The sequence below is a fragment of the Coffea eugenioides genome, chromosome 9 (assembly GCF_003713205.1).
Source record: "Coffea eugenioides isolate CCC68of chromosome 9, Ceug_1.0, whole genome shotgun sequence".
NCBI lineage: Eukaryota > Viridiplantae > Streptophyta > Magnoliopsida > Gentianales > Rubiaceae > Coffea > Coffea eugenioides.
The window spans coordinates 15,529,225-15,551,952 of NC_040043.1; the positions used below are offsets into that span (position 1 = coordinate 15,529,225).

At 37.8% G+C, this 22,728-nt stretch overlaps 1 protein-coding gene across 1 annotated transcript; it reads right to left on the reverse strand.

The window, feature by feature from the left end:
- Window positions 1-9,982: 9,982 nt before the first annotated feature.
- On the reverse strand, window positions 9,983-10,537 carry LOC113782309. Its single transcript, XM_027328198.1, has 2 exons — window positions 10,306-10,537; window positions 9,983-10,224 (listed from the first exon to the last, which is right to left on the reverse strand). The coding sequence occupies exons 1-2, from the start codon at window positions 10,535-10,537 to the stop codon at window positions 9,983-9,985; spliced, it is 474 nt and encodes a 157-aa protein (XP_027183999.1).
- Between the last annotated feature and the right edge of the window lie 12,191 nt (window positions 10,538-22,728).

The window sequence follows — 22,728 nt, forward strand, 5'->3', positions numbered from 1 at the left end:
AGCTTATATGCAGGACATTCAGAATCAGACGGGAGAAGCTTGGAGTCTGCAAAAATGTAGCTTTTCCATTCTCTTATTGTTAGATTTGTTTAGTATAGAGTAGTAGTTCATCCTTCTTGTTTATTAGCTAGGCAAAGATGAAGAAGGAGATGAAGAAGGCAAGGAAAGAGCTCATGTGACAAGGGTTATTTTTCCTTTCCAACTCTTTATCTTTTGTATTTGATTCCAAGTTTAGCTAATATACAAGTTCTGGATTTTATATTTAATATGTGTTTTTAAAGTTTATACCTTGGGTTTGGTTGAACTTCCTATGATTGTTAGTGTTTATTATTTGGCTATTTGATTGCTAGTATTTGAGCAAGTTATTTAGCACTTTGGCTCTTGAAATCATGATTAATCTGGTACCATTAATTCTGATTATCTAAGGTGTTATTTCTGCAATGAAAATTGAGATTTAACATTAGTTCAAGAAGTGCTAAACATAGGGAGTACACTCACGAAAGTAGATGTGCACCTATGTGGTTTTTAGTGATTCATTTCATGTAATTTCACTGAAGAAATGAACTTGTAGCTAATTTCATAACCATGAGAATAGGTATGGATTAGTTATAAGTATAATTGATTCACTACGAAAGTAGGATTCAAATGTATTAGGAAATTACACCATAATTAGCCTAGATGTAGTACTCAATGATCCAAATATAACACTTGCATGAGTAGTTAGGGATACCACAACCTAAGGAGCTTTTATTTGTTATTTTATATAATTTCAGTAGGATAAATTTTGTTATAATTCATTGATAGTCTAAATAATAGAGAAGTTTTAGTAATACCGGTAATTGTTCACTCTTCCCTGTGGGATCGACCCGATATATACCCTAAACTACTAGTTGATCTGTATACTTGCAGTGAACGGGTGTAATTCGGTATTTTTTAGCTTGCACGTATGTAAAATACCCGTCAATTATGTTCGCTGTTTGCTTGTGTGCCCGTTTCCAATCTTGTCCAAAAGAATTTCACTTGATTGCTATGAAAAGAATCTTTATATACTTGAAAGGAACTTTGAACTATGGTTTTCGGTATCCAAGATGTCGTGAATTTCCTCTATGTGGTTTCTCGGATGCTAATTTTGGTGGATGTAGGATAGATAGAAAAAGTACAAGTGGTACATGTCACTTTCTTGGTAATTGTCTAGTGTCTTGGCTTAGTAAGAAACAAAATGCTATCTCTTTGTCTACGACCGAAGCGGAATATGTTGCCGCCGATGCATGTTGTGCTCAATTGACGTGGATGAAAAGTACCTTAAATGATTTTGGATTGGAGTATGACTGTGTGTCTGCGTTTTGTGATAATACAAGTGCCATAAATTTGACAAAAAATTTCATTCAACATTTTAGAACAAAACATATAGACATAAAGCATCATTTCATTCGTGATCTTGTCCAAAAGGGTGAAATTTGTGTTCAATATGTTTGCTCAAACGATCAAATTGCTGATATTTTTACAAAGGCCTTACCACTAGACCAATTTCTGTTTTTGAGAACAAAATTAGGCGTCTTAGAAAAGATTTTCTAAAAAATTCTCTGGTCACACTTTATCAGACGTCCGATACTTTAGAAAGGACATCCGACAGTGTTCTTGGTCACTTTTTCAGAAAAATTTTGGTTCGGACGGTAGTGTCGGACGCTTCTCTTCGTTCGACGTCTGACACTCAAAAAATGTGTATTATAAAGCAGGTCTCTTGTTCATTCAATTCATTTTTAACTGTTGTCTCGGACGCAACCCTTCCTCTTTTCCACTTTCTAATGTCAAAAATTCATCTCTCTTCCGAATAAGTTTCAAAAAATTGATCTGTCCAACACCATTAAATTCCTTTTGTGTGTCCATTAGCCCTCTTCACTTCCTCTAACTACCAACCACCCCACAAATCCCAATTCTCACCCGAAACCCTAGCAACTCAAATTCACTCCTTTTGAAAAGATTCTAGCATACATTGTAGACCATACTGCAATCTTAGTCCATATCATACACTTTTTCATCACTATCTACAACAAAAGCATCATGCATATCATCATGGTCAGAGTGAGAGGTGAATCTGTTAGTGTCGGACGCACTACCAGACTAAGGGATGAAGACATTAAGATTTTCGAGCCTTTCATCACAAAAATCACCCAGAAAAGGAACTAAGACAACTGTTATCAGAGCGAGGTTGCGGGTTCGTGTCTCCCTGGCTGTTGTTAGGGGAGGGATTGTTGGCCTAATCAGCAACATCCCTCAGATCCCGGCTCGAAGGGACTAATCGCCCAACCCGTGGCACCCAGGGGTGCAGCCCCTCATACTGGCCGAGCGTGGTACAGTGCTTTGCGTTGCTATTGTGATTAAGGAAATAAAGTTGCGCTTTCGCTAACAGCTATAGCTTTTGGTGCAATGGTAAGCACTTTTGGTGGAAAAAGGGCACAGTCTGCCAGAAAGAAACGGACTGCTTAAACTGAGGAACTGCAAACCACTGAGCCTTCTGTTAAGCAAACTAAGGAACAGCAAACTACTGAGCAAACTACTGAGGAACAGCAAACTGCTGAGCCTTCCACCAGAGATCAACAAGAACAAGGACTGGTGTACAGACTGATGTACCAACCACTCAACGCAGTGAAAAGAGGAAACGCCCTGCCAGAAAGTAATCTGAGGCTCAAACTGAAGAACAACCTACTCCATTACCCAAATTCATTGATGATGATGCTAGGGAGAAGTTTGAATGGATTTCACAGAAAGGTTTCATTACTCAGAGGACCATTGCCCCTTATGAATTCCGTAAGCTTGACCTTGAACCAGTTATTAAGCTTTTTGAATTTCAAAAATGGACTCACATTTTGACCATTCCCAACACTTATTATCCTGATATGCTCTACCAATTCTTTGCCAATCTTAGGCAAGGTAACTCACACACTGATCTTGTTTCTCGAGTCAATTCAGTCGATATTGCTTTTAATCCTGACATTGTTAATGCTATTTTAAAGATCAAAATTGAAGATGGTTTTAAAGAAAAAATTGCAAACTTTTTCTCTTATGAAGAGTTTCATTCTGCCTATCATCATTTTCATGTTGCAAAACTCATGACTTATTTTCAAACACACTTTAACACTCCTGCTGAGGCAAAATTGGAGGATCTCAACCCTCAAAATTTGAACATCTTTTCAATAATTTCAAATCTGTTGGTTCCTACTGATGGTCATAGGACTGATGCCAACAAAATGGAGCTTTACTTGTTTTATTGTTTTGTTGAAAAAATCAGAATTGACTTCGGCTTTGTTATGTGCAAGTTTTTACTCAAAATCAGTACTGATAGCCGTAAGAAACTCTCCTATGAAAAATTTCTAACTCCAATCTTTGCTCACTTTAAGATTCCTTTCACTGGAGTGTCACCAAAAGCTAGTGCATCCACTGTCTTTTCAAAAGCCTATTTTGAAAGAAAAAATCTGAGATTCTTTGATGAAAAGTGGTGTTACAAGGATTCTGTTTTGGAGTCTAGGACAAAGAGTCGCCACAAAACTCCTGTCACCCCTAGAACTCCTCGAGATCAGTCTAAATTTGTTTCACCTTTCACTATCCATCCTAAAAAATCATCAGCTCAGCCTTCTTCATCTAACTCTAAGGTCATCTCCTTACTTGAGGATCTCAAACAACATATTCTCCTTCTCGAAGATGGTCTGATAATGACCATGTCGAAGATGGTCGAAGTTTCTGATGTATTCAAACCTTGCTTTGCCTTTGTTCTTCGAATTTCAATGCTTAGCTCCTTTTAATAATTTTTAACTTTCTTTTCGAATTTACTTTGGATGTATTGTAAACTATCAAGGATGTCAATTTAGTAAATGAAGAATTTGGTATCTTAATTTTCAGTTTCTATTGAGTCTTGTTAATAGATTTGGAAGTTACACTTTTGTTTCTTAATTTCGATTCTTCACTTACTGAACAATATTTTGTGTATATTGTTTCCAAATTTCTAATATTAGCTGTGTTAATTTCCCATTCCATGAGTCTACGCTTTTGTAATAAAAATAGCTAGTCTCACTTGTAAAAGTACATCTTTTGCATGATATCTCCTTCCTTTGTTTGCTGTGAAACTTTGTACTTGTTATCTTTAGAAAGTTTGCTTGGTTCAATTCTTAGCCTGGGCAACAAGAACAAAAGATGAAGATGCGGTTGCCTCACTTTATTCCTGGTTGGGGTACCAAGGATAGCCTAATCTTTGTGGGAGCAATTCTTTTGCTGGTTGTATGTTGTCTGTTATCATTTTGTAAAGGCCGCCATAGTTGATGCCAATGCGATCTCCGGTTGCATCGTGAAGCCAAAGCGCTAGTTCTTGAGTTTTGCTGATGAATTATTATATGATGAAGGTTATGTGGCATCCCTCTAAACCCTTTATAGGAAAATCAGTAACGGTTCGACGTGGGAAATATTCATCTATTTAGGGTTTTTGCTGAAAAAGTTCAATTAGTAGTGCCGGTCTATTGTTTTCTGCGGTTACATGACAAGTTTATATATATATATATATATTTGAAATAGGCAGTATTAATGGTTATGTTATTTCTGCGTTGGACTTTTTTGCTTTTAAAATATTATGAATTTCTAGAAAAAGAGATAAATTCTGAAAATTTTGAATGGTAAAATCAAACTCGAAAATCGCAATCTTGTGAAATCATTGGCAATCTTCTCTTTGGTTTGTTTATATATTTTAGTTTCCTTTTTTTCTTTTTTTTTTGTACATGCAAAGTTTGGAAATATAATTATACGTCCAATGATAATCTTCCATAAGCACTGAGGATCGCACGAATTATGTATTTAGTTGTGAACTTTGGAGCTCTAAGAAACATGTAACAATCACGATTAAGAGCAAACAGCAAAAGCTTCAAAAAATACAAAATGATCTGTCATGTGGTTTTTGCAACAAGTGCCATCTTATATTTTATCCCCTTATATTTAGTTGCGTTTCGCATTTAATATTATAATCTTGCACCCAAACTCTAATCAACGGCGTCCAAACTGCTGCGGTTTGACAAAAATCCTACTCAAATAGCTAACTATCCTAAGATTCACGTAGAGGGAAAAGTTACTGATGAATAAAACTTTACTTCTTCTTGTGATTTCTTCAGTAGAATAGTTAACCAACTAAATCAACCATGAAAATAGATATAGAACAGACGAGTATCATATCAAGCATTCACATATGAATATAAGATTTTGAAATTAAGAATCGAACAATGAAATAGTTGATTAAAGAAATCTCCAGTAGTTGCAGATATAAGAAATCTGATTTGAGGATGGGCCCAAGACTTTTTTATTCTTGCGATAAATTACAAAAATTGAAAGAATTGGGTAATTGTGGTTGGGTTTTCCTAGTTTCTACTGAGGATAGCTGGTTTTATTTTTATACATTTTTTTTAAACTACCTGGGAATGGTGGAGGGTTGACACAGACCCTGACTAATTTATTAAAAATTTTCAAAGAGTGCATGATAAAGAGGATATACCTCTTAATTTTGACTAATTGAAAATTTCAAATAATCTCGACATGCTCCACAAATCCTTTTCTCTTTTCATGCTCAACATGATTTTTTTTTGTACTTCTATGTAAGATGAAAACAAATCCTTTTTCAATTAAGTCACGTGAGTTTATTGGATTAAATTATGACAATTAAGCATATTATAATCACCAGTCTACCTAGTTGCTACAAATTGTTTAGTTTAACAATTATGTTTATCTTAAGATGTATCGAGTAATGCTGGATATTTTTTTTTCCCCTCCTGGCAGGGGAGAGGTGAGTATTCAAGAAGCGAGGAGGGATAAGGAGGATTAGAATCTAGAACTTCTAAATGAGGCCTCAAAACAAAACAAATTTGATTGTCAATTTGCTAACTCACAATATTTTATTTCTTGATAACTCATAATTAAATTATAGAAGTCCACTTATTTAAAATATTATAGAAGTTCCAAATTTGCTTAATTAAATTTGGTCTAGTGCACACTCAAGGTTTTGGTATCTAATTCCGTATTTTCTAATTTCTCATTTTTCATGTGCTTCCTATTCTACAAACCTTGTTACTTAGTCAAAGAAGCTCCTTTCGAGTCCCTATATTAAATAAGCCATATTACTTACTTAAAATTCATAGTGCCATAAATAAATGTCCTATAGTTTCTAGTCAAAATTTGGCTAATTAACTTAATTTCCTAATATTGACTCTTGGTTTCATACATTGCAAATTTTGCGAGTATTGATTTCTTTCCTATATATACTAAAGCATTAACTCTTACTAGTCATACGCGAAACCATTATTCACGTACTTCCCCAACGTTATACTCCAAACAACGGTAATCGTTCTTCAAGATGTCCCTGCCATGGCCATATAACAATATGCCTGGTCTTGACCACAATCCTCAGATACCCCCATCAAAGGACCCTTGGTCCCATGGCTTAAAGCCTTTCTTTCTAGCTCTTATTGCCGTCGCTTTCGTACTATTTATGGCTTTTGGGGTTGGATCAGTTTTACAGTGTATATGCCCAGGTGGTCTGAAAAGAGATGACGTCCCTGAGCCTGAGCCTGAGCCTGCCCCAGTTTAATTCCAAAAAGATGCCGGCTACATCCCAGCCAAAGAAGGCCAGATTGGTGATGAGTAAAGAAGATACAGTGGAGTTTTTGATGATGATATTACAAGAAAATTTTAGTAGTTCAATTAGTGTAACGTATGTTTTCCAGTTTTTGCTTGTTAGTTTTTTTTTTTTTTTTGGCCTTTTAGTGGTTGGTAGTATTTCTATGAAAATTATAAGAATTAAGTATACGAACTTTGCTTAAAGGTACCCTTCAAATTTAGAAATTTTATGATAATACTTGTTTAAAGTTTCTGGCATCTTGCTTTTTTGGTTTCTAACTATTTTAAGTTGTATTTCCTATTATATATGTCTAATTAACTGTGGATTTAACTTTGTTTGTAGACATTGTTCAAAAAATTTGTCATTTAAATGTGCTTTCCAATGCTTAATTTTCCTCGTGCTTCCTGTACTACAAAATCTTGTTACTTATTTTAGAAGCCCTATTCGAGTCTCCAAAAGACAGATGTCTTAATTTCTAGTCCAAATTCGTTAATTAATTTCCTAGCCTATGAATCTTAACCATTATATATACTAATCTTTCTCACTAATAATACGTGAAACCATTGAGGGCTCGACAAAGATCCTCAAACTTCCCCAACGAAAGACTCTTCATTACACGGCCTACTGATTAAGACTTTCGGGATCATAATGGCCTTCGTTATAGTAGCATTTTTTTTTCGGGGTTGGATTTATTTTACAGTGCATATGCCCCGTTGGTTAAAAAAAAAAAAAAAGAAAAAAGATGAAAAAGATGATGCCTCGGTTTAATCCCAACAGGAAGCTGCCTATACCTCACTAATGAAGCCAAAAGAAGGCCAGACAGATTTTCTGGTGATGATATAAATAGAGTTTTCACAGCTTGAATGTTGGAATATAATTATGATGGAGAATTTTATCTAACTGAAAATTGGTATATTCTATGTATTTTTTTTTTGTTTTTGATTTTTAGAATGGTTGGATTAGTACTTTTTTGTCAGCCTTGTTAGTTTTCGTTTTTTTGTGTTCTGTTGGTTGTACTTTTAGGGTAATGATATGAGTTTTACTAAAGCGATGTTCTAATTCTTTAATTTGTAAAATTATGAACCACTCATTCAATTTATTGTCTTATTTTGATTAAAAAGAAAAAAAAATTGTACTCACTTTCGTCAAAGGGTTACTTCTTTGGCCACTAGTTGCCCAATAAACTAGAAAGCCCTTTTGTTTTTTTCTAAATAATCATTTTTATTTTTGTAATTGAGGAGAACGCTTAGAACTACCCCAGAGATCCAATACATTTTTTCATAGTCGAATAGTTTATTTTATCTTGTGAAGCATCATAAAAATGGAAAAGTTTCCAATTAAAGAAAGGGTTAATTGCATTATATCTCCTTTGAACTACTAGTGTTTGCTGATTTACCCTTAACGCTATTAATTGGACAATTTCAAAAACTTATATTTTCCAACTGACTGACTTCCTATCAATTCTAGAATGTAGACTCTTTTTTTTTTTTTTTAACAGATACTTGCTTTTATTACTTGGAAAAACTGGTCGGCAATGCCGATACAACCAAAATTAGGGGTACTAGTGATAAGTGAATATTTAACGTACTTTTTATACAAAATTGGCATGAACTTTAGGTATTTTTGAGAAGATTAAAGCCATATTTGAACTCTTTTTGGTGCTAATTGCTTAAGTGTGGTTTGAATAATCAAACTTGCTAAATGAGTGGATTAATGCTTTAATCTGTGATATTTTGACAGATATTGACATGTGAACTTCATGTACAAGATAAAGAAAGAGCAAGGATCATTTGGAGGATAAAGTACAAAAGAAACTAGGAGCAAAAATGAAGAAAAAAAAGGAAGGAATAAAAAATCTGGAAAATGATCACACGGATCCGAGCTCGAATCCGTGTGCAACAAAATTGATCCGAGCCCTCGTCTGTACTTCTGGAGGATCCTCGGATCCGTGTGCAACAAGATTGATCTGAGCCCTCGTCTGTACTTCTGGAGTAATGGATCCGAGGTCAATTGATCCGAGCTCGGATCCATGTGAGAAAGGCCTCGGATCAGCCTTGATCTGAGCACGGATCGTACTGCACCCCTCGGATCCAGGGCTCGGATCTGCCTTTCTTCTCTGCAAGTGGCACAACCGATTTTCTTACTTTTCACACTACTTTCCAGCTATCTTTGGTAAGAGAATTCGGTGACACATGCTTCTGATGCAAAAAAGAGGACAATATGATTTATTGTCAAAGTCAAAAACATTTGTTATTGACTATCTTAACAAATGTTAGATTTGGAAATCCAGAGGTGGAAATTTTGACTAGAGGAAAGGAGCTTTTTGAGTAGCTTTTATGGAGAAAAAACAGGGGGAGGTCAGATATCTACGGGAGAGCAATTTTCTGGTAGAACACATTCTCTCTAGCTAGCATTCTTTATTGGAGACATTTTTCTCTAGCTAGAAAAACTTGCAAAGAGCACTTGGAGACTTCATCTTGTAATCATCTATTGCAAGTCATAGCAGAAATTGGAGGGCTGCACCATTAACTTGGCTAAGCTTTTCTTTATCCTTCTTGTACTTATAACTTGTGATGTTTTCCATTAATGAAGTTATTAGTTTGATTGTTATATCATTTATGAGTAGCTAAATTTCTATATCTAGGGAGTAGATGAAACTTATGGCCAAGTGATATGAATTGAATGTGATTTACACTTGTTGTATCTTGTATTAATTTGTCTACTTGTGCATGCTTGATTACTTCTTGTTGTTTGAGTACCAATAGCAGGTTTATATTTGTATTACTCATTGAGAAATGGTAAAAACAATGGAATACCATGAGTAGAGCTTGAGTTGTAAGTTCATGAGAATAGACATACATTCAAGTGAATGAAATCTGCATTTCATGCATGAACAAGAATAGAGTTAGTTATTTACCAAGAGATTAGGAAAAACTAAGCTGTTCTACGACCATTATTATCAAGAGAATGAGATTTTGGTATTTTTGGAAATGAATCCCTGGTTAAACAAGAGTAGTAACAAGTGTTAAATTCATTCATTTAGATCTTTTGTGTCATAAGTGGAATCGACATCTCTAGATTCAATCTTTAGTGAAATTTCTCCATTTGTATCTTGCATTTGGTAAATCAGATTTGTAGACAGTAGCAATATAATTTTTCTGCTCAAATTCATTATAAGTCTCAATAATAGAGAAAATAAGGACTTAGTACTTGTATACATTGCTCCTCGTGGGATCGATCCGATACATGGCCTAAACTACTAATTTGACGTGTATACTTGTAGTCAAACGGGTGTAAATCGGATTGTAACTTGTACGTATATTAAAAGCCCGTCAACTAGTCCAAAGCACGCAACAGATGGACATACGGGAACTGTCTAATGTCTAAGGTCGAGATGCCCTTCACAGGTGGCGGTAAGGTGGTTGCGTCGTAAGTAGTTGAGCATTTTCGAGCTGCTGCGCCCTTCGTTAATGCGTCTGCCGCTGAGTTAAGCTCCCTGTAGCAATGCTCTAGAATGACATCTGCCTTTGATATCTCCTGGCGCACTTGCCTGATTATGGTGTCTATCCTCCAGGGTACTTGAGAAGTTTGTTGCACCATTTGAAGCAGCTATTTAGAGCCCATTTGCACGACCAGTTTTGGCAAACTCATAGTAATGCCTAGTCGGAGCCCCTCCAACAGCGCCATGGCTTCTATCTCCGTGTTGGTGCAGAATCCGTAGAAAGTTGAGAAGGCCTTAAGAACTCTACCTGTATGATTGCGTAGGATACCTCCCACCCCAGTGAGACCCGGGTTCCCTAGCGAGGATCCATCGACATTTAGCTTCACATATGGGAATGGTGGCAAAGACCAGGACAAGGAGATGCCTGTTCTCCTCCGTGACTGTGCCATTTCCGTATGCTACCCCAATTGCTGCCATGTAGACTCCTGGGATGTTGAGGGCGGAAAGAGGTAAGCAGCTCCAATTCCGTTCAGTAACCCTAGTACCTGGCGACGAACTTGCGCAGGTGAAGACACAATGTTCTCGTGCACTGTTTTGTTCCGAGCCTTCCACAGCTCCCAGCAGATGAGCATAGGCAGTAAGTGTGTACAAGTGGCCCTTAGCGATCTCCTCAAAGAGTGCATCCACCAACCTTGCAACTTAACCATAAGGGAATTTGAGGTGCCTACGTGTAACTCAAGACCCTGCTCAAACCAGCCCCAGACTTGGCTTGCCACTTGACATTCTACAAAACAATGTGTCAATGAGTCTTCGTTAGGGCAGAGGCACTTGGAAGGCAGGTGCAGCCCAAACGTCCTCAGTATGTCAGGGAATGGGAGCAGGTCATTTAGCAAGCGCCACATGAAGATCGAGACCTTGAGCAGCAACCGCTTGTCCCATATAAGCTTGCGGGAAATTAGAGGATTGGAGAGAGGCCAAAGTGTCTCTAGTGTGGATGAAACCGTGAAAGATCCAGCTGGTGAAGGTTGCCATATGACACGGTCCTTGCCTTGCAGGGGTAGAACTGGGAAGGCAAGGATGCGTTGCTTCACCTCCCCTGAATGTAGACTCTTTAGAAACCCTAAATGAATAAGAAGATTTTGCCAAAAAAAGAGCAAACTTGCATGAGGGTAGTAATGCACTTTGGGCATACATTTACTTTAGAAACGGGCTAAAGAATGATATAATAAGTTAACAATATACTGTAATTGATGGTTTACGAGGCAAATTGCAAGTTGGTAATAATTTAGGGAGGCATCGATTAACCATTGAGAGAGATAACAAATAATAGCCTCAAGCAATATGTATAACATCTCAATTTTTAATTGGGTTTCATGGGTAGTGTTACTCTTGTGCCCTAAAAGCCAACTTAATCATAACTACAGAATTTAAAAAACTTCAATAAAGATAAGAGTCAAATTAAGTTATTACATAAAAATAATTACATGTAAATTTCTTTATTTTCATACTTTTTTTGATAAAAAATAATAATGCATGTCTACAAGAAGTGTATAATACGTTGCAAATTTATTATTCAATTTATGATTAATTTTCCCTTTATTCTAACCAAATATTGTTTTAATTGTCGGATTCTACTTATATTTGGTATTTGATATTAATTGTAGGGAAGTTGAGCAAAAAGTAACAAAAAGGGTGATTTTTCAACAATTGCCATCGAATCCAGATGATTTGGGATTTGTAGCAGAGATTGCCTAATTCGAGTCAAATATTGAAGAGCCTTTGGTGGAAGATTTGGAAATTATTTCTATTAGTTATAGGAGGAAACATGAGATAATATATTTTGTAGTTTCTTTCCTTTATTAAATATAGACGTTTTTTTAGTAGTAGTAGATATCAAGTAGGAAACAAAAAGAAAACAGAGAAAAAGCCGGAAACCGTTTGATTAGTAGTTCAGCCAGAAACAATTTTTAGGTGTGACTCACCGCTTGGTTCTCTCGTTTCTTCTTTTTTTTTTTTTTTTCCGAAACGATATATGATTGTATTCCTTTTCAAAAGATGTACAAGTACGAGCAAAGGCTCGATGAAACTATACAAGCGGTCATTTAACCACTAAGGAAACAAAAGTTCCTCATCAAAAGTAATGCCTAAAGCATAAGAACTAAGCTTGGAGCTTAGATGATAGTTATCATTTTGAACTAGACAAAAGGAGCACATATGAAACAAAAGTCTAAGTTGAACAATATCCTCCACCACAGTTGCTAATCTGATATCCCGTGCTTGTTTGGATTGAATAAGGTTGAGGAGCTGCTGATTCTGAACTTGGAATTGGACCACCCTGTGTTGCATTCCAGCAACTTTACACATTGCCAATTTTAGAGCTAATGCTTCATCCAGCAAAAAAGATCCTGAACTGGTTTCACGCATTGCCCAGCCTGTGTGTGTTCCCTGAGCTCCTCCTATTAGACAGATTCCAATGCCAACCCATGGTTCGTGCTTATCCCTTGTAATTGCAATGCTGAATTGCAGGACACCATGTTGTGAACAAAGCTGTGGATATTGCAGATGTAGAGCTTCTGTTTCGGTCGTACTCATCCTAGTTTCCAGTCTATCTACTTCCCCCAATTCTAACCATTCCTTTAATGCCTTCTGAATAACCGTCCATGGCCTGTATTTCTTGCCATTGAATTCTACCCCATTCCTCCCTTTCCATATTTGCCAGAGTATATGGACCGATAGAGCAATATGTTGCCAACCTTGTGGTCTATGTCTAGCTTCAATGATGGATGTCCACCATCTTCTAAAACAGCCATGTTGTTCCAATATGCCTTCCCACTGGATTGGGGCTAACTTCCATGTCATTTTTGCATCCACACAATTCAGAAATGTATGTTCAATCGTCTCCCTTTCCTCTCCACATCGCATACAAATAGGGTCTCCAGCTTTGATTCTACCATAGATGATATCTCTGACCGGTAAAGCATTGTTTAGACATTTCCAGAGAAATATTTTCTGTTTATGCTTAATCTTTAAGCTCCACAATTGCTTCCAAATCTTCTTAGACTGATGCTCCCAACTAGTAGAGCTGTCATTCTGATTTGTTTTCTGTTTGGTTTCCTTGCTAGCCATCAACACCTTATACCCTGAATTGACGGAGTAATTCCCATCCACACCATGTAACCAAAAATGAGAATCTTCCCTGCCAGCTAGACTGATTGGGATACTCAAAATTCTGTCCGCATCTTTGGAGTTAAAAGTTTGGAAAACCAAATTGCGGTTCCATCTTTTTTGGCAAATCAAATCTTTTACTTTCTGCAGTCCACCATCCGTAGCTCTGCAAGTAGTTACTCTCCCATTTGTTGTGTCCGGAAGCCAGCTATCTTCCCAGATATGTGTATTCTTTCCATTACCAATCCGTCTTCTAGTGCCTTGTTCCACCACATGTCTCGCGCTCATCAGACTTCTCCATAACCATGAGGCATTATTGGGGACTTTACACCTGAATATTGAAGTTCTGGAGTAGTACTTAGCCCGCATTACTTGGCTAACTAACAGGTTGGGTTGAGAAATCAAACGCCATACCTGTTTACCCAGTAGTGCAGTGTTAAAGGCCTCCAAATCCTTGAATCCTAAACCCCCCTTGTCCTTCTCCTGAGTGATCTTTCTCCAGGAACACCAATGAATTTTATTATTTCCATTGATGTCTCCCCACCAAAAGTTTGACATGAGTGAGCTGATTTCCTTGCACAATCTGGATGGCACCTTGAAGCATGACATAGTATAAGTAGGCATAGCTTGAGCCACTGATTTAAGTAATATTTCCTTGCCTGCCGTACTTAGAAACTTGTTCTTCCACTGGAGCACTCTCTGTTGTATGTTCGACTTAACAAAACCAAAAAGCTGTTGTTTTGTTCTCGAAACTACCATAGGTAATCCGAGATACTTGCCTTGACAGACTCTTTGCATATCCCCCATGGTTCGGCAAATCAGGAGCATCAAACCTGGTTGCACGTTCTTGCTGAATAGAACGGAGGACTTTTCCAGGTTAATCACTTGACCAGATGCCAAGCCATAGACATCTAGCACTCTCATTAACTCCTTTGCTTGATCCTGATTTGCTTTGCAAAAAATTAAAGAATCATCCGCGAAGAAAAGGTGAGTTAAACTAGGTCCCCTTCTGCTTATATTCATCCCTGACAACATCCTATTAGCCTTAGCCTTCCTAAGCAGATTGGATAAGCCCTCTGAACAAATTAGAAATAGATAAGGGGATAGAGGGTCCCCTTGTCTAATTCCTCTCTTGGGGATGACATACCCTTTAACCTCCCCATTAATATTAAAAGAGAATGAAACAGAACTTAGGCACTGCATTATCCAAATTATCCATGTACTGTGAAATCCCATCTTATGCATCATAGCTTCCAAAAAGCTCCACTCCACACGGTCGTAGGCTTTAGACATGTCAAGCTTAACTGCCATAAACCCCTCCTTGCCATGTCGCATGTTTTTTAGATAATGCAAATATTCATGAGAAACCATAATGTTGTCAAGAATTTGCCTACCAGAAATGAAAGCAGATTGATTTTTGCAAATGCAACAATGCAAGACACTTTTAATCCTATTGGCTAAGATTTTAGCTATGATCTTGTACATGGTAGTACAGAGACTAATGGGTCTAAACTGCTTCAAGGATGTAGGGTTTAGCACTTTGGGAATAAGAGTAATCACTGTATGATTAACACTCTTTAAAAGGTAACCAGTATGGAAAAAAGTTTGGATGGCATTTACCACATCTTGTTTGATGGTAGTCCAGAATTTTTGAAAGAATAAAGGTGACATACCATCAATCCCAGGAGCTTTGTCCGGGTTCATAGAGAAAACAACAGATTTAATTTCGTCTTCCAAGACTGGTTTGAGCAAGTTTTCATTCATTTCATCCGTAATAGAGTGTGGTATACCATCCAGTACTTCAGTTAAGTCCCCTCCCTCATTCCCATTCAGAAGATTCCGGTAATAGTCCTCCATTTCTTTGCACAATTCCTCCTCACCTTCAGTCCATGTACCATTGTCTCGCTGTAATTTGTTCAGCCTATTTCGCCTTCGCCGACCTTGAACCAAGGCATGGAAATATTTTGTATTTTTATCTCCCTCCCTGAGCCATTGGATCCTTGATTTCTGCTGCCAGTATTGTTCTTCCTCTTGGTATGCGTCCTTCAATTGTCTCTTTAGAGATGCCTTAAAACCATTTCTGGTGCTCCCTGTTGACTTTTTCAGCTCACACAATTGAAATTGAATATCCTCTATCTTCTGCCTAGAGTTTGTTTGGAGCCTGTTCTTCCATTTACTGAGAGCTAGACGGCAGTTTTTTATCTTGCTAGTAACTTGAAACATTCTAGATCCTTGAGTCTCCTGCTGCCATGCCTCCCTGATCACATTCCCAATGTCTGCTCTTTGTAGCCACCTCTTATCAAAATAAAATCTTTTACGCCGCCGACTAGAGTTCGGCTTAGTGTCTATGATCAAAATGCTGTGATCAGATGCATAAGAATCTACATGTCTGCACACTACGTTCTCATAAACCTGTGACCAAGAGAGACTACAAAGACCCCTATCTAATCGCTGTTTGATCTCCCCCGTATCCTCCCAATTGTTACACCAAGTCCATGGATGTCCAGTGAATCCAATATCCATAAGTTGATTTCCATTAATGAATTGCTTGAAATCCTGAAAACTTGTTTCCTGTCTGCAAATACCACCCCATTTCTCTTCGTTGGAAATGATATCATTAAAGTCACCAGCTAAGATCCATCTTTCTCCCCACAGAGATTTCCTTCTTTCAATGACTTTCCACTGTTGTTTCCTAATGTGATTGTCGCAACTTGCATAAATGCCAACAAACCACCAATCAGAATTATTTTCCAAATCCACCACATGCGCCTCTATGGTGAATGCAGTCTTCAAAACCTGAAGAACCTTAACTTCCTCTTTCCACAGTAGGGCGAGCCCGCCTGCCTTGTTCATAGCTTCAACAACAACCATCTCATCAAATCTTAAAATGTTTTTCACCTTTTCCATGTAAATTGTCCTATTTTTAGTCTCACTTAAAAACACCATGCTTGGAGAGAAGAGGTTATTCACCTCCCTCAGCTGGGGAATTGTCAAGGGGCTCCCCACTCCTTGACAATTCCACACCTGAACTCTCATTTACCCTCTGGGGCCCAAACAGGCATGGACCCTTCGCCATCAAAAGCATTCTGCTCTACACCCCCAGAAACATCCCTCTTAGATCTTTTCAAAATCTGAATATCAGGCTCAACATTCTCCATAGTCTCATCCAATTCATTGCTTTTCCTTTTCCCTTGATCTGCCAATACCCCCAAGTTGATACTTATTCCTTTAAGCGTCTGTCTCCTTTTTATGGGTGACCTCAGAGACCTTTGAATCCTTTTGGTCTGCTTGTGAACTACCACTTGCTTCCTATCTGTACTGCCCATATCGACTTGCATGAGTGTTACCTCATTGTTTCCCTCCTCGAGTCCAGGTTGCGAAACCTTCTGGATTCCCTTCTCCTTCTGGATACACCCTATATCCTGTTCCATCCCAACCTTCACTTCCACAAGCTGATTCATTCCCCCTTCGTAAGAAATTTTAGAAGTGCTAGCTTCCTCAACTCCCTCCAAGATTGAGAAGGGTGTAATATCTATACATGCTTCAGGTAAAGGCTCTGCAGGGTTAATATGTTGGTCCTGTTGCTGAGTTACACTCGCAGGTACCTCATCTAATCCTCTAGAATCATCACTACTCATGTTGACCCCCCTCTCCTTATCTACCCAATTCCCATCCTGGTACCTCCAGTGATGTTGTTGGGGGTTATATCTAACTCCTATTTGATTGTTCTGCGTATACAGTTTTCCATTTGCATTCCCTGCCCTCATCCAAATACCATATTGGTTATCCTTTTTCCTTTCGCTCCCACCCAATAACAATCCACATGATCTCTCACTGTGTCCGATTCTTCCACAGCTGTAACAAAAATCTGGGCAACGCTCGTACTTGAAATTCACCCATTTAACTCCTCCTGCCACTTTAATTGTTGTCCCTCGCAGAAGAGGTTGGTCAATGTCCACCAGTGCCGCTATCTTAATATGCCTTCCTTCTTTTCCCCCTGTTTGTGGTATAATGACATCCCTTACCTGATTGAACACAGAGCCAATCTTCTTGCCAACATCCTTTGAAATCCAGTGAACAGGGAGGTTCCATACTTGCACCCAAAGGGGTGCCAAGTTAAAAGCTTTGTCATCCTCCTCAATCCCCTCGTACCACCTGTTAACAACCATGATTTGATTATCCAATATCCAAGGGCCTCCCTTAGCAATACGTTCCCGATCATTTTCCTTAGGCATAAAAAACTGGAACAGATTTGGGCCAAGTTCCGACACTGTCAGATCTTTAGGGTACCCCCAAGCTGTAGTAACGAAATTCTTGACCCCCGTATAATTGGCTACTTTCTCACCCACAATCTTCCCTATCAAACTACTTTAACATTCTGTTATACCTGAAGATAGCTCCTCTCTCCCCACTTCTGTTATTTGTAACTCCTTGCTCGAAAGTGTAAAGCTTCTCAAAATGTCAGTAATATCCTCAGCCATGAGACTTAACACAATGTACTGCTGGTATACCTCTCACTCTCACGCCAATAATCTCAATGAAAACCCGGTAATTTCCAGAGGAAAACCGAAGAAAATATGCTTTTCTCTAGGTAAATGTCTATCTGGTAGGCAACAGAAAAAGGAAAAACAGAGTACAATGCACCTACTGCTAATGCACCTAAACTACCAGACAAGGCAAGAAGAGACTATGGCAATAAGCTTACCTATCTGCTGTCGTAGCCACTCCATGAATGCTGCTCCTTCATGCTTGGTTTGGTGTATGATTGTTGAGTATGGTTTGACAGATCTGGACCACAGCCTCTGAGCTAAAGAAACTTTGTGAGCACAGTGACTCGTCAGCTCCCACTTACTAATACTAGAATCCGACAATAATTCATGACCGCTTGCTGGATTAGTACTTGGAGATTACCTAAAAGTGAAAAAGTTTGAACCTTTATAAACAATGAAAAGCTTCCACCCAGGGAAGAGATGCTCTCTTTTTAGAGAGAGAAAGGGCCCCTACTAGAGAGAGGATAGAATTGATTCTCGTTTCTTCTTGATTGTTCACATTTGGAAAAAACCCTATGTAATTATTATCAAGAAACTCTTGGTGATTTTTCTCCAAGATGTGTAGCTTAACTTTTATTTTTCAGTCGAGAAATAACAAATGATTTGGTTCATCAATAACTATGAGATCTAACTGTTTTTATTAATTTCTTCATTCGTTAGTATTCGTATGTTTTCTGATTTAATTATTTATGGTTGTTAGTTGTTTGAATATCAAAGGTGCCTGATATTTGATTCAACCTGACAAATTAATGCCAGTTAAATTAGTTAAATCTGTAATCATTTAATTGTTTTGAATTATTGGCAACTAGCGTGATTGGTTTCATGTTAAGGAGACATACGATCTAATTTAAATAAACTCTAGTAGTGTGTTTATTGGTTAAAACAGGGTTTTTCTAATTTCTAATGCAATGGAATTAAATTCTATAGGCATATGTAGAGTTGTTTCTTGATTAGAGAAGTAGTTGATGGGCGAACCTTAACTATCGAGACAATAAGGAAAAATTGGTTGTTATCGCGTGTTTGGCACTTATAACTTGTTTATTAACGAACAAATAAAATAATTCTTACATAAATGAGCAGTTGTTTGAACCACTTTCGAAGTTAATTCCTTGGCTAGAGTTCATTTATCCTTGATTTAAGCTTAATTTGCTTTAGTTCAATTATTTTTAATTTGCATTGATTATTTATTTTTAATTGCAATTTTCCAAACTCTCCCCAATAAATTTTCACTTGGAAAGAAGCAAATTTTCTTCCTAATTCCTGTGAAGACGACCCTACTTGCTATTATACTCATTTATATCTTTGTGAATAAGAATTTATTATTGCACAGGTTCGATACCTGTAAATTTTTGGCATTGTTGCGCGGGATTGGCAGTAGAATATTTGTTTCTTTTCTTTGTTTCTTTTATTTTATTTTCTGATATTTTTGTTAGTTTATGCCTTGTTCTTCCTGTACAGGTGATTTAATCTTTGATCCTGAGGTTGAGAAGATAGCGCGTAGGCTACGAAGAGAAATCAAGATACGAAAGAGAGAGCAGTCATCTACTGCTTCTCCAGGGCTTAATTTGGCAGTGAATTTATTGGAATCTTCAAGTGACTACTCAAGTGATTCTAAGCAAGAGGAAGCTATCATGGCAAATAATAATCGAATCTTGAGGGAGTTGGCTGCTCCGGATTTAAACCAGCAGTCTTTATGCATTACTTTTCCTAATTTTGCTGAAAATATAACATTTGAATTGAAATCAGGACTAATACACCTTCTTCCCAATTTTCATGGTTTGCCAGGTGAAGAACCCCACAAGCACCTGTAGGAGTTCGCAATAGTCTGCACAAGTATGAAACCACCTTGGGTCACTGAGAAGCAAAATAAGATGATAGTATTCCCTTTTGCATTGAAAGGGGATGCCAAGGACTGGTCATATGTCCTCGTCTATTTCATATATTACTTTTAGGGCAAATTATCCATTTGGCCCTTGAACTTTTAGTTTAGGTAAAATTCAGCTCTCAAACTATTTTTAGTCAACTTTTAGCCCTCGAACTTGTAAAATTGGGAACCCGTGACCCTTTTGGCTAGTTTATCCAATTTTGCAATAGAAAAGTTAAATCACACGAGTGGCAGCATGCGTTATAGAAGGGCCTTTTGTCCATAGAAAAATAAGCAAAAAGTGAACAAATCCTCCATCTTCTTCCCTTTCCCTAACCCAAATCCCTAATATCTTCTTCTTTCCTTTCCCTAACCCAAACCTCTTTCCCTAACATCTTTTTCCCTTTCCCTAAATCACAACTCCTCAAAACTAGTAGTACTGATGGCTGCAAATCACAATTACACACTACCCTTCATGTATTGCCTTCAATTTGCATCATCACATTATATTTACCCTCAACTTGCAGCATTCCAGCAGAGACTCCAACTTTTTTTTTCTCTATAAGTATCATTATTACACCAAGCAACCAACTCAACACAAGTACCCTTAGAAGAAACTTAATGGTTTCTGCTACCATAGCTACTCTGTTTTTTTCTTAATTTTACCTTCAACTTAGCAACTTTGGTCTTGGATCTTGATGCTGCAGTTTCAAATTCCTCTTTCTGCTTTTATGTTGTATTGATCCTCCTTAGAAGGCCGAGTATCAACTCAATAGAACAGTGGCATATCTTCTCGTCAATCCAATCCCAATACCCATAGGTACCAACTTGTTGTGAGCAAACAACATACCTTCTTCCTAGGTTTCTATCATTCCACAAAATAATCATCTTTGTGACTTTACCGCAGGGACAAATAGGAAGTGAAGGGTTGTGATATTTGCACATTTTTGCTTGTTTCGTGGCACACTTCTCTCCCTTTCCTTTGCAATTCGTGTGTTCATATGTATTATAGATTTGGGTTAGGTAAAGGGAAGAAGAAGGAGGATTCATTCACTTTTTACTTATTTTTGTGCGGACAAAAAGACTCTTCTATAAAGCATACTGCCATTCATGTTATTTGACTTTTCAGTTGCAAAATCGGATAAACTAGCCAAAAGAGTCACGGGTTCCCAATTTATAAGTTCAAGGGCTAAAAGTTAACTAAAAACAGTTCAAGGGCTAAATTTTACCTAAACTAAAAGTTCAAGGGCTAAACTGATAATTTGCCCTTACTTTTAATCTAACACATCGTCGTAATTACAGTTAATAGCCATTAAGCCACTAGACAACAGTAAGTTGCTTCCTCACTGAGGCCGGATTTTTTGTCAAGATCTATTTGATTCTGTTTGCTTTTATCAAATCTTTAACTCCACAACTCAAACAGTTTAGTGAGCTATTCCACCTTTACCTGTATTCTCTTAGTCGTCTCAAATTCCTTTCAAGCAATTTCCTTTTATTTCTACATACATTCTAATCTACACCTACTAATGCTAGAAAATTTCATGCTTTGTTGATCACTTCATTAATGGTACCAGGACCCCCATGTTACTTATCAATACTAGACTCAAAAGTACTCGAATCAGTATAAAACATAAATGACTTCAGTGAAATTGGAGAGATTTTGTTCTTGAGCATCAACTGGAGCACAATGAAACTCTTGTCTTTGTTCCAGAATCAGAAACTATAGTTACAGTTTTAATTTTTAATGATACAGGAGTTGAAAAGATTTTTCCTTGATATCACACATTCAATGTTTATTCAGATGCTTAACAAATTTAGTTTAAGTATGCAATGTAGTTTACCAATCATTTTATAATAGCATTCTATTAATTTTCACTGACTGCACTACCGTGTTTCCATATCAAAGCATGGTATAAATTGTTCCATACATTCTAATTACATATCTAAGTGCTTACTAACCTAGCAAATACCATAATATCTACAACCATATTTTTAATGATACTTGGCTTTTCTAAGTGCTTAGTTTTCTTTTATCTCTGTCTCACTTCATGCTCAAATGCACCTCAAATTACAACTCTCTGTTCTTCATTCTTTCACAAGCAATTGGTTGCAACCAAATATCACTTTCATGCAAATTAGTGTCGATTTATTGGTTCACAACAATTACATTATGTTAAGAAGAAAAAATAAGCAACGAATTACATATTTAAATAAACAGATCGACTGTCTAAAGAATCATCTAAGCCAGGTATTTTGGGAGGGTCCTAGGGTTGCCGTCTCCATGGTAGGGTTGCGGTCTTCTTCCAACTAGGGTTGGCCGAGGCCATGGCTGCCCTTCAACCTACGGTTGGAGGGCAAGGTTCCTATCCGAATCGGTCTTTCGCTGATGTCCTTCTGCACCCAGCTTCATCGCCCATGCAAATTAAGGCCGCTTCCAGTTATTGAGGTGAACCAGAAGTGCGCTTCTCACGGGAGGAGATTGAGAAACTGGCGGCTCCTTTCGCGTTTGCTTTGGTCGGCAAGTTCTCCCATGGCCATCCAAATATGGAGACCATTCGGAAGTCATTTCTTCCATTGGCTTCGTCGGTACTTTCTCTCTTGGTTTAATGGACCAAAGACACGTTCTTATTCGGTTCAAGTTGCAGGAGGATTTCCTTCGGTGTTGGCTTTGGGGTTTATGGATGATCCAGGAGTTCCCTATGAGGGTTTTCAAATGGGCTCCCGATTTCAAACTCAATGCAGAATCCTCCCATGCTCCGATTTGGGTTGGCCTAGAGGGGTTACCGGTGCATTTTTCCGATAAGGCAACCTTGTTCTCCATCGCAAGTGTTATTGGTGTTCCGCTGAAGATTGATGCTGCGACGTGTGGATGTTGATTTGTGTGAAGAGCTTCCCCAGAGAGTGTGGATTGGTGCAGCAGACGATGGGTTCTGGCAGCGGATTGCGTATGAGAATTTGCCTTCCTTTTGTGCGCACTACCGTAGGTAGGGTCATGGGATGGACCGCTGCAAGAGACTCCTTCCAAGTGTTCCAAAGGGTAGGGAGGAGGTGGGCAGTTACC

Excerpts from the sequence above, each read along its gene's own strand:
- LOC113782309 (XM_027328198.1), bottom strand. The coding sequence starts at position 10,537 with ATGGCACAGTCACGGAGGAGAACAGGCATCTCCTTGTCCTGGTCTTTG. Across the intron at positions 10,225-10,305 it reads GTTGGAGGGGCTCCGACTAG|TACCCTGGAGGATAGACACC; the intron begins GCATTACTATGA and ends AAACTTCTCAAG.